Source organism: Stylophora pistillata, chromosome 10 (assembly GCF_964205215.1).
Source record: "Stylophora pistillata chromosome 10, jaStyPist1.2, whole genome shotgun sequence".
Lineage (NCBI taxonomy): Eukaryota > Metazoa > Cnidaria > Anthozoa > Scleractinia > Pocilloporidae > Stylophora > Stylophora pistillata.
The window spans coordinates 23,652,144-23,664,782 of NC_142528.1; the positions used below are offsets into that span (position 1 = coordinate 23,652,144).

The window sequence follows — 12,639 nt, forward strand, 5'->3', positions numbered from 1 at the left end:
ATGATAGTGACGTTCAGGGCGAAACGAGAAAACACACTTTTGAGGACGAAAGTGAAAATAAAAGGGTAAAGGAAAGACAAAACCTTGCTGTGGCTCGGGGTCGTTCCCTTGACCTTTCGCTTGAGAGGAACACAATCCCTTGCTCCAAGTATGCTGACTGAATCTGATATTGACAACGTACTTTACTGGAGTAGACCATATAGATAAAGCATGATCTTCCCAAACCAAAAGTCTCAAAAATATAAAGTCGGTTTAATGGCCACTTTTTCAGCTTTTTGATTGATGAGAGAATGATCGCGTAGACATATATGATGTACTGCTCGTATGCAGGTGATATTGCATTGATAATCGATGGAAATTTCGAGCAACTATTCAAATTCCAGAGGGTCTATTTTTGTCGCCTGAGATAAGAAAGAATAATGATTCTGGGTGAGGATAGCTGAAAAATTAAATGTCAGAAGGGCGAAGTTTGAAATTTGGCCATGGCCGACGTTAGCGAGAAACCCACAGCAACAGATGCCATCAAAAACGATGAAAGTCAAGTCGATCCGACCTCGCCGACAATCGAGGTAAGTGATGTTTTGGTAGTAATTGACAAATTCGTCGGAGATATTGGGGTATCCCTTTTAGAGGAATTAGTTGAATTTTGTGAATAACTGCTTAATTTTTTCTTTGTGTCGTCCATGCATTTGAGTTTTTGGTCCTGAATGTTTTCAGTTTGATCGTCAATTTTCGAGGTCAAAATACAACGGGTGAGAGGTTCAAACTCGTAAACATTGCTTATATAGTTCGCTGTCGCATATATAGTCGTCGCATAGTCCTTGCATATTTTATTCTCGAATAAAAAAACAATCAGTTTATCATCGATCGTTATTTTTCAGTCACTGTGCGAGTGCAGATAAACAGAATTAAGATCACAATTTTTAGTTCGAAACTGACGCGCGTTTTGAACTGAAATTTTGGCAAATTGTCAGCTGAATTCGGCTTGCACTTTTACACCTGCAAAACGTTTGGTTTGACCGTAGCCTTGGCATGCTAAAGAGCTCTTTAAGAAAAACATGTCGGGCGGAATTATTTCCTTCTCTAAACATAGAAGAGATTTTCGTTTAACGGGTATTTGTACGTACTCATTTCTTGATCAAAGCCGTTACAGTCATAACATCGCCATTATTTTCCTCACTGCATACATAATGAAGTACGAGGCAGTGCAGAATTTCTTGCCCATAGTTGTTGTTTACTTTTTACTTGGCTGGATGTAGCTAGTTCGTACCTTTTGCTTCCCGTTGCGAGTCCACGTGACTGTATTCCTTTACCTTAAAACATCATAGGCCCAAAGTAAGGCAAAAACGCAGATGGGTGGTGAAAATGCCTATAGCTATCACTTCTTCTCTTACTCTTAAATTGTTACCTCCTTTCCATATTGATCAAAACACCAACAGACAACAATATAAACATACAAATTTATTCCCTTGTCAAATGATTTATAAGAACTATTATTATAGTAACTGTAACAATTAGGAATCATTTCTGTTTGAGCTGATAACTGAAACTTGAACCATCTTGCACAGTTAAACCCTTATCTTGTATTGAGTGTAGCCTTTGTCTCATGAAAGTATGGAGCTATTAGGTTTGTTTTAAACTAATTTGTTTTAATTTTCCTACACATCATTTCCTTTATTCTTGTGAGCTTTATGTGATTTAGGGGCAGGGGCGGAGAATTGTCCGAGGGCATGCTCCCCCAGAAAATTAGGTCTTTAGAAACATGATTTCCAGTGTTCTGAGGGAAAATTTAGGGAGTTCGACCAAACCACCCAAACCTCCCCTGGATCCACCCCAGAGGGGTGATAATAGTAAAGAGAAATTAGATGTTGGTCACTTTTAACATTAGTTAACATTATGCTTTCTCTTTGATCTTAGATCTCCCAGCACAGTGACAAGGTTATTAAACACAGAGTACGTGTACAGAAGAAAAATGGCAGATATTATTTCCAGCATCCCTATGCAAGACTGTTTGTTTCCTACTTTGTGATTTTTTGCAACTTTTTAATATATGCTGAGGATCCTGTATCACATAGCAGAGCAAATTGTACCATTCCTGTTGTTGGGAATGACTTTGCTTTTGTCACATACAGGTACAGAACAGAAATTGTTTCCTGTCCAGCATTTGTCTTTGTTACCAAAATATTGTTCATATCTGGCCATTGCAATTTCTTCATCTTTGTGTAGGGACCAAGAATTTATTTAGCCTATACATAGCATCTGTAAGTTAAAGCTATACAAATAACTTATTAGAAATATACAAATATCTTTTCTAAGGTTTGTTAAAGTGCACAAGTTGTGAACATCCATAGAGTCTTTGGAATTGCAGTGTAGTGTTGTTGTGGAGAGTCAGAAAGCTTACCAAATGCATGTAATAGTGAGTTCAGATGTTGAACAACATTGCTGTAGCATGGCCCCAATATTGGAACTATGAGTGTTAGACCTACATTGATCTACATGTGGATGCTGAAAATTTTAATTAATAATAATAATTCAGATGTTTTTGTCACTAAACAAATATAGATACTTATTCTGCAATAACTCAGAATCTAATGGCTGGGCTTCCTGAATCAACTCTTCTTTATTTGATTTCCAGTCAATACAACTTGCACCTTAGGGATAGTCCACCTTAGGGAGGTGAGGGAAGGGAAGGTGAGAGGAGGGGGGAGGTGAGGGAAAGGTGAGGGGAGGGGGAGGTGAGAGGAGGGGGGAGGTGAGGGGAGGGGAAGGTTGGTGGTGTGGGAAAATGTTGTAACCAATGCTTAAAATTGTTCAATTTTCCTGTTTAGGAACAATAATATGAAAGATGTGCCTTTTTAAAGAGGCCTCCTCTTTATAAAAAAAATTCCATTCCTTGCTATGGATTACTGTGGTGTGACATTGCGCACAGTATTTGTACTTGTTTATTAAATACCAGTGTTCAGAAACTGTAGTCAATACACTGATGTCAAGTTTGCTCCATTAAACAGAATTAGTGAGGGGACAGTCATATGAAAAGTTTTTGACTTAAAATGGCTTTCTTCTAGAAACCTGTAGAGGGAACATTTAGAATTTTGAATGGTACAATCTGTATGCTGTACTTTACTATCAATGATGATAGTTAACTTGATTGTACCTATACATTTAGGTACCCTCCTGGGGCGTGGTCTCTTCTGAAGGTATTTCTGTGGCTTTTAGCCATTGTGGTTGGATTGCTGGTGGGCAAATTCTTTTTCCATAAAGTGGTCTTCAATAGATGGATGAAGCTTTCCATGTTCAAATGTGACAGTGGCTCATGGATGGTGATGTTCTTGACAACTCTAGTCTCACTGTTTATATTCTCCCTCATCTACAATGGATTCATCAGCATTGGGGGTGACAAGCTCTCCTTGTATAAGATAACTACATACCTAGGATTGCAGAATGACACCTTTATGAAGGCAGCTGGGCTAGGCACATGGATGGGAGATTTTGTCACAGCATGGATGGTAACTGACATGATGCTTCAGGTAAAACCAGTGTTACGGAAAACCTCTCACCTTCCGATTCAGAAAAATCCGTCCTTAGTAAGGGCTTAAATTTTGTTCCCATTTGTAAAACAACAGACGAATTCTCAATTAAACAAGATGTAGTACGGTGGCCAATTTACCATTTCAACTTTGTTGATATATCTATATTATGGAACATTGGACTAGTTTAATATTCATGAAACTATGTTTGTAAGAGTGGACTAGTTTAACATACACGAAACTGTTTGTAAGAGTGAGAGACACAGGGGCTTAACTCTTTAATTCCCCTGAGTGACCAAGACAGAATTTCTTATTACAATGTCACCATAATATCAAGCAGACAAGTAATGAGACTAAAGAAACATATCAATCAAGGCACTCTTAGTTGATCCAATACCAAACCCTCTGAACTAACATCATGAGAATTGTATAGCAGACAGTAAGGAGAATTTCTAATGAGATCATTAGAGTTTAACCTTTACTCTCACAGTGCCTCTCTTCATCCAGGAGTATAGATGGATACTGGTGAGGGGGGGGCTGATGAGATGCTAGGGGGGTACCTTTGCAATGGACTAGCATTCCATCAGGGGAGGAGTAGTGCTACTTCCAGTTGCTTCATGCTAAGGAAACCAGAATAAGGTCCGACTGGGTCAGGGCCACTTGGCTTGAGTACAGACTTCACCTACCTTTTACCTGTTCATGAAGGTGTAATTTTTCAATTGAGTTCTCAGTTGCTTCTCGTCATGTGTCTCTTTGTTCTGATTGACCATTGCATTTGCTTTGGTTTTGGTTTTATAGCACTCAGTTGAAATGTACTCCAAAGAGACCACCAGTCTGACTTCTCTGTGATGTGAATAAATGACAAAAAATGAAATTTATTCCATTTAATTTAGAAATTATGATCAGATTCCCTCATGGGAAAGAACCCCCCTTAATAGTACCCCAGCTCCCAAACTGTGGCTTTGTAACACAGTTGACCGTTGCACCCAACTAGTATCTGGTAGGTGTGGGTTTAAATCCCATCAAAGCTTTTTTTTTTTTTTTTTTCTGGCTTCTTTTTCACTATTGCTTAAATTGCAGCTCGCCTGCAAGGATTACTTCAAATGACAGAATATTGAAGGAGGTTTTTATCTGTTTTTTGTTTTTGTTTTAAGGACAAGTTGTACCCAGACTGGAACAAACGTTTGAGGAAGATTTGGAGAACCGGATACACTCGAATCTATTTGTTCTGGATTGTGCTTGTTGTTGCTACGGCAATTGTCGCCTCTGGAATAATAAGTGACTTTGTTAGGTGGGATACCCTCAACAGAGATTTCGTATCCACTAATGAGCTATCTCGAGCCTTTCTAGCTTCTTTCATCCTTGTTATGGACCTGCTTATTGTTATGCAGGTGAGATATGCCACTGAAAAATCCACAGATACATTACAGAAATTACTTGCCAGGGAAATGATTGCTCTTGTTAGTGGACCTAGTCAGCATGTACAGTAGAACAAATATTTTTAAATATGGCTTTTTTATCCGTGGTGTGAATGAATGGAACAGTCTTCCCAATAATATAAAGGATTCTGCTAGTATTTCTAGCCTTAAACATAAAGTTACTTCATTCCTTGGTAATACTTAGAATTTTTAGATTTGACTCAATGTAATACTTAGATATCAAACTCTATACTATGATAACTGTTTTTTTAAATATTATATCTTACTGGGGAGCATCCCTCGTATGGTGTCTAGGACGCTTTTGGATGCTGCCTCTCCGTCATCATTATTTATTTATTCTGTTTATGTTTATGTCTATGTATGTATTTATGCATCTCTTTAGTAATTTAATTTAATCTAGATTTGGAGAAACTGTAAATAAATAAATGTGATCTGAAGCACGCCCTGTTGCAAAGAGAGGGTAGGGACTGATATGATGATGCTTGAAAATGCCAGCATTATGCTTTTGAGCCTGTTTCCATTTAACAGTGACAATCGCCCATAATCATGGAGATTTGTTATGATAATGGTTGTTGTCGTGTTTAACAAAGATTTATTTGTCTATCAGGACTGGGAGTTTCCTAGCTTTCAAGGGAACCTGGACGTCAAACTTCCAGGAGTAGACACAGCCTCCTTCTACTTCCACTTGCCTCGGTGTCTGAAGAAGGAGAACTGGCATGTTCACATAACAGGCAAGTGGTTCAACTATGGTATCATCATGCTTGTAATTATTCTAGACTTAAACATGTGGAAAAACCAGATCTTTTACAGTCCTTTTGACTTTGGCCAGTACACGGATCCCGAGGGGTACATTTTCACCATTGTCGACGACAAATTCTTAGAAACTGCCAACAAAACCACCCTTTCATACGAGTGGAGGTCAAGTAATCTCAATCCGGCCACGAATGAAACTTTCACAACAACAGATCCGCGTATGAACTCAAAATACCTTGGGTTTGGTTTAGAATTGAAAGGAATTGCTTTCATTCCTTCCATTGTGGCGTTCATCACGTTTGGTTGTCTTATTTGGTTCTATGGACGGGAAAAGTTTGTCGTGGAGGAAGTTCTTGAAGATTTAGATAAAGTTGACGGTGTGGTCATTGAAGAAGTTGATTTTGAGGTGGAACCCAACCAAGATGATACCCCAAAAGCGCGCAACGGGAATTCTGGCCATATTGAAACCGCGGACGAAGGATTGTTAGAGCTTCCAGCCAACCAGGAAGATGGAGAACCGATACTTCTAAATGTTCAACAAATCACATATGTGTAAATCACAAGAAGTGCCTTCCGCTGAAAGTATAAACTGCAGCCCAATGATGATGCAATGTTGGAGAATTTAGGGGGAATCAGTTCCTTGTTCTTTTGAAATGATTGCTCGAAATGTTCTGTTATTTTTGCTTTATGCGTTCTGACTCAATTCTGATCATGTATTTCATAGTTATTTTATTGACATTCTATAGCTTTTAACATAAACAGAATATATCTTTTCAGTAAAACATGTACTTTAAGGCTTAGAGGACATGCAAAGTCGCAACATTTTAGATAAACCACATTATTTAACTCGTGTTGAATTGAAAACTATTTTAGTGCTTAATTCTGAGTCTATCACGAAATGAAAATCACTGCATTTTAAAACTCATTTAAAGTCAAATACCGGTAGCTTCTGTGTAGTACTTAACGTTTTATTGAGACGCGATATTTTAATTTTGGGTTTGCCACCTACTCAACTCGCTCTTCTCAAAGAAATCCTTATATTAACTGCATGTTATGGCAATAGTTTGTGTTGCGTAATACTGTAACTCAATCGCAGTTGCTGTAAAAATTCTAACATATGCTAGGCAGAGTGTCAAGGAAAAATTGAAATTCACATTGTGGATCTTTTTCCTCGAGTTAGTTATACTGTTTCCCAATTACTAGCTGTTTGCTTTGTTTTAAGACGTTCTCGTAATTTTAAAATCTTATTCGTCATAACAGTGATGTACATGTAATGTAGAAAGCTGTTTTTAATGTAAGGTATTTACTCATGTGCGAAGTACATTTTGTCAAAATTAACATCACCAGGTTAATTTTTCTCAGGAGTGTTTTTCGTTTCATTATTTCGTGCTTGCGTTAAAAAACGACCTCGTAATTTTATAAAACTTTCTCTTCATGCGAATATAAACGCTTTCTGATGTCGAATGAAAAGGTACATCATAAGCTTCGATAACAATTTTTTAATTATCATATATACCAATGTTTTATTGCGAGTCTACTTTGAGAAATGAAGGTCAGACTTACAAAGACATTAGCTACCATTAGCTTTGCGCCAACATGTAACACTTAAATTATATTTTATTAATATTATCTGTAAGGCATGTGTTATTGTAAGCATTCAACGCTTTCTAATGTCAAATGAAAAGGCACACCATAAGCTTTGATAACAATTCTTCAATTATAATATATACCAATGTTTTATTGCGAGTCTACTTTGAGAAATGAAGGTCAGGCTTACAAAGACATTAGCTCAGTCCATTAGCTTCGCGCCAACATGTAACACTTAAATTATGTTTTATTAATATTATTTGTAAAGCAAGTGTTATTGTAACCATTCAACGCTTTCTAATGTCAAATGAACACACCATAGGCTTCGATAACAATTTTTCAATTATAATTATATTATATATAATTTTTCAATTATATATACCAATGTTTTATCGCGAGTCTTCTTTGAGCAACAGAGTGAAGGCCAGACTTGCAAAAGACATTAGCTACCATTGGCGTTATGCCAACATGTAACACTTAAATGATATTTTATTAAATAAATGTCATCTGTAAAGTAAGTGTTACTGTAATGAAAAAATAAAAAGCTAAAACTCTATGAGCAGTCTGCAAGTGCCCAAGTGTTATAGTCACTAGTTTGAATTAAGTATTTTTTCCTCCCTGCCACCGAAGTTAAGGTATTCCATGTTACTGTCGAAAGTAAATCCAAATTGCTTTTATCAGTTTTATCGTGTTCCCTTAAAAAGTACCTTGTGACACGCAAAGCTACCCATTTGATCAAGCTCAGCCAATGGCCACGCTTTCTTTTGCCCTTTTGTCTTGCCGTCCAATCTTCCAATCAATTCGTTTTTTAATTTAGTGCATAATTGGTGACATTTAGAACACAAGTTCAATTGCCGGCAACTAGAAAAGTGTAAAGCTAGCCACACAGACTGTCTTTAGCAACAAAGAAAACCACAGAAGTGCTGTGGTTTTTTTAGCTTGTTTAGCTGCTAACATTGTCGGTATTATTTGAGTGAGAAGGAGAAAAAGGACAATTTACGATTGAATTCCATGAATTATGATATCACAGTCGTCCAATATACAATAAAAACACAAAAGGATTAATTACAAATTTGAGAATCGTTTACGTTTGCTTCTGCGCAAAATCTAGTCTAGAACCCAATAAATCCTTTATGTAGGGCTTTGAAGAATCAGACTGCCTGCAGGAGCAAAACATAAATTATGTGTTCAGCTGTTAGGAAACTGGTTTCACTTGAAACGAGTGTACATTTGCCTAATAAAGACATTTTTGATTTCAGAGACAAATATGATTGTCTTTTTGAAATAAACCCAGCCTTTTTTACGCCTACTTGGCCAGGTTTTCCATATTTTGCTTCATTGATGCAGTTTGCTGGCTAAATCAAGGTCGTGGAAGAAAATTTATTTCCAATGACATGGGGAAATGGAGGAATCGTGGGCATGAAATCTCGGTGGGGACTCTTGTAATTATTTACAATCTTGTCGCTTGAATATTATGTCTCATTGCCTGAGGCCAGGGTTGAATAAGTGCGAAAAAATATGCCCCCCCCCCCCCCCACGGTCTTTGAGCTGCTGTATTTCCAATTGCAATGTAGTTTTTCCCTCCTTGTCCACACCAACGAACACAAGGAAAGCACAGACTATCGCATTCAATAGAGGTGAGGGCGTGTGATAAATCAGAACTGCCAACCTCGATTTCCGACTGCCCCCAAGAGAAGTGTGATTTATCCCCAACCGCGGTATCACCGGAGATTTATGAATAATCAAACGTTAATTTCAATCACGGGGTTTTCTTTTTTTTTTCTTTTTTCACGAAGTTTTATGTGATCTGTTTGGGAGACTTAACCCACTATTATTATGCAGTTTATTTTGAACTTTGTATATAATTGTTTATTAGCTAAAAAAATAGTCTAACGTGGCTAGCTAACCGATTGGTTTTCGTTGTACTGTTGAGCACATTTATATTGATAAATAACTACTAAAAGACTAAAGATACCAATTTACATACATATCGATAACAAATGTAGAGACAATTAAAGATTTTTGCATGTTATTTGTTACTATTCAGTTCAACACAAACACGCTATGAAAACATTTTTTGGCTAATAAGCGATGATTTTAGTTTGTAAAGATTTAAAAGGCTGGATGAGAAAGTTTCATACACTGTACTCGAGAATTTTAAAGTCAGGAAAAATCAAATACGGATATCATTCATAATTTCGTTGTTTTTGAGCATGGATAAGTTTTGACCGAGCGGTTTTAAGGGAGATTGGCTCTATTAAGCCATGAATATCCCCTCTTGAACATAGACCTTTGCCATCTCGTCGCAGAGCGCTTTTCCAACAGTTGCTCAACAAAGATTTTTCGCTGTTAATTTTACGGCCCATGAAGAAGTATGTAGAATACCAAACAATGCCGTGGTTGAACCAAGCGAATGATCTCGCAGAAGTTTTCAGTGTCCTTCAGTCGAAAGTCTCGCTGTACTTATTCAGCTGTCAACTGAAATCAATATTTATAATTCACATTAGAGGATAAAATGGCATCAATCATACACAAGCACGTATGTCAAGAGATGTGCCAAAACTGCACGGTGACAAATTGATTCTAAGTCCGATTTCCGTAAAAATTACCATTTCCGGTCAATCACATCAAGCGTCATGATGACTCAAAATTCCAAAATATCCGAGTCTTCTAGCCGGGGATATTTTCTCTTGCTGGCCGAATGCAATGTCTGTGTCGTTTTTACGATTGCACGCAAGCTGTTATCAAGAGCAGTCTTTGAGATTTCCTCGCCTCTTGACACGGTTTTGGGAGCAACATCTGGTTTATGATGGAAGTCGATCTCAAGCCCTTTTCTTTGCAAAGTTTCTGACGCTTTGTTCGTCTTCTTACTGTAATTTTCCCGGTATGTAATTCCAACTTCGAAGAAAATGAATGCGTAGACTATTGCAAACAAGAATATAAAGATCCTTCGACGGGCATTTCGATTAGCGATTGTCATATCAAATACTCTTCCTAAAACCTAATGGCTGCAAAGCCGGTGATGTATTCCTCTGTTTCCAAACAAAAGATAACATATTTTAGTTGAAGATCCTTTGATTAATCCATGACATGCGTGAATCATCCGCTGAAAATGTTTCAGCAAAAGTCAGACACCAAACGACGTCCTGCTTTGACCTTACGTTCAAGTTTTGAGGCAGAATTTAAGAGGGAGTATCCGCGAAGAAAATTTTACGATCATTTATGAAGGCGGTCATCCAGTTTAACATGTGACGAGTCGCCATATTAAAAAACAATTTAACGACCACACCTCCTACCTCGAGCTCATAAAAAAACTACAATGGCAGGGAACCGCACACAGAATAGTTATTTAACTAGAAAACTACAATACGAAAGTATGGATCCGCCAAATAATACGTTGGTAGTCAACGTCTCACTTGCAATGAACGTAGAGGTGAATTTCCAATCGGAGTTCATTTGATGTTTTCGTCAGAGTTGCCTTGTTTCATGCCTTGCTACTGGGGCCCTTTTATAAACTATAAACTCAGAGCAGGTGAATTTGAAGAATACAAAAATAATGATCTGTTTACATTAATATTGAAGTCCGAAACTAGAACGTTCTTCAAACTGTGTATAATTTGTATTGCACGATAAGTCCAGAGATAAAATGATCACGGAACCAACACTCAACTGACAACTATTTACAGATTCACCAGACTAAAAAATAATTGTCAATTTTGAAATTTATCACTCAGTTTTCTTTATTGTAGCCTGAAACAACGAATTTTAGAATCATTAATAACTTATGATTGACCGCTGTAACGAGAAAAGAAATATGCAAGGAATGAATGTCTAACATGTAACTCTTCAATGTAACGTAGAGATGACATGAAAGAAAATTGGAACTAAATGTGTTTAAGTTCGGGGAATATGGATTATTTCGAGGAAAAGAAAAAGAAGGAAAACAAAGAAAATCGGAAGTAGAGAGCTGAAGTAAACAAAATCTAGCAACAAAAACCCAATTGTCCCATCTGTATGGCTAAGGAAGCAGTTCTCATGGGAAAACACCTTGAGAAAACATTTTGCTTTTGTCCATGCAAACGAGGCTACAGAATTTGAATCAAGGTATATCATAGGCTTTTTAACATGTTGCCATATGCTGATATCGAATGAATTCTCTGTGGTTATCTTTTTGAATTTCTCCTAGAAATCTATCCAAGTTTTGTTTTTTACGGCATATCTTAATGAGCCCTAATTGAGGTAAATTTTATTACTTTTAGCCGCTGTCGCGCGGCAATTTTAATGGACCGAGCTCTAAGAAAGTAACATTCTGAAACGCAGTTTACTGCAATCTCAAACCTTTTGAGAAGCATGATAATTTTAATAACATTCTGCAACGTAGTCTTTAAGTAATTTCATCCTTTCATATTAAGCTTACCTTAGCCTCTCTTTGATTCGATGCGTGAAGAGGAAAACAACCAATTTAATTCGAGAACCGTTTCATAAGATTTCAAAGGTATGATGCACCTTTCGGGATTGTAACGAGCTTGAAAATAATTTGTTTTTTCGTCAACGTAAATAATCTCTTTAAAATGAATTAAACTATTGATTTTCACAGAATCAATAATGCATGAATCAAATAATTTCTTGATTATGAAAGGCTTCGTGGTTTCTAGGCGGTGAGGATGTAATTTGCGAGATATGTAACTCGCCATGGCGATTAAACACTTCAAACTTGAAAACAGATTCTGTTTTTTAAATTTTTCTTTTCCCCTCATATGCTGCATGAATATCCTGACTTTCTAACAAAGAAATTTAGGAAGCTGTGGTCTTTTTTTCCTGATGTGGTTTACGTTTTTATGAGTATAGAAGAAAAGTCTATTTTAGAAAAACCTTTGTGAATTTTGATAACATCATTTTCAATAACGTAAATCAAATCGTAGGCAAATTTGAATTGATTCCGAAATAGAATACATGTAGCAACCTCATAAAAGCGCTAAAGTGGCTTTACATTCTAATATTCTTGTATTGTCATTTTGTTAATGAAAATGTCATTTGTTTCCGCCGCATTCGACCAACAGCATCTAATGCCAAACCAGAATTTTATATTTGAGTTTTCTTACGATTTTTCCCAGATACTTGCAGTTTCTAACCGATACACCATCTCAAAAATTTGCAAAAATAATGAGGTTTGCTTACGTTCTCAAGCTGGCGAATGGTCGGATCCCAGACATGGAAAAAATAAATAGCCAAAAAATTCTGGCCATAGTGAAATGACCAATTAAATAGCTGTATCGTGATTGGTGGTTTAAATACTTTCCATTGTTTAGAGAGCATAAATTTCGTGTTCAGTG

At 36.9% G+C, this 12,639-nt stretch overlaps 1 protein-coding gene across 2 annotated transcripts; it reads left to right on the top strand.

Moving 5' to 3' along the window:
* The first annotated feature begins 333 nt into the window (after positions 1 to 333).
* On the top strand, positions 334 to 6,414 carry LOC111321392 (transmembrane protein 117). Of its 2 annotated transcripts, none has more exons than XM_022924257.2 (5): positions 334 to 569; positions 1,918 to 2,132; positions 3,167 to 3,527; positions 4,682 to 4,918; positions 5,574 to 6,414. In XM_022924257.2, the coding sequence occupies exons 1-5, from the start codon at positions 483 to 485 to the stop codon at positions 6,273 to 6,275; spliced, it is 1,602 nt and encodes a 533-aa protein (XP_022779992.2). In that variant the 5' UTR covers positions 334 to 482; the 3' UTR covers positions 6,276 to 6,414. The 2 variants fall into 2 exon arrangements, with proteins under 2 accessions (XP_022779992.2, XP_088591824.1); XM_088735698.1 differs by having other exon boundaries at positions 1,927 to 2,132.
* Positions 6,415 to 12,639: the final 6,225 nt, after the last annotated feature.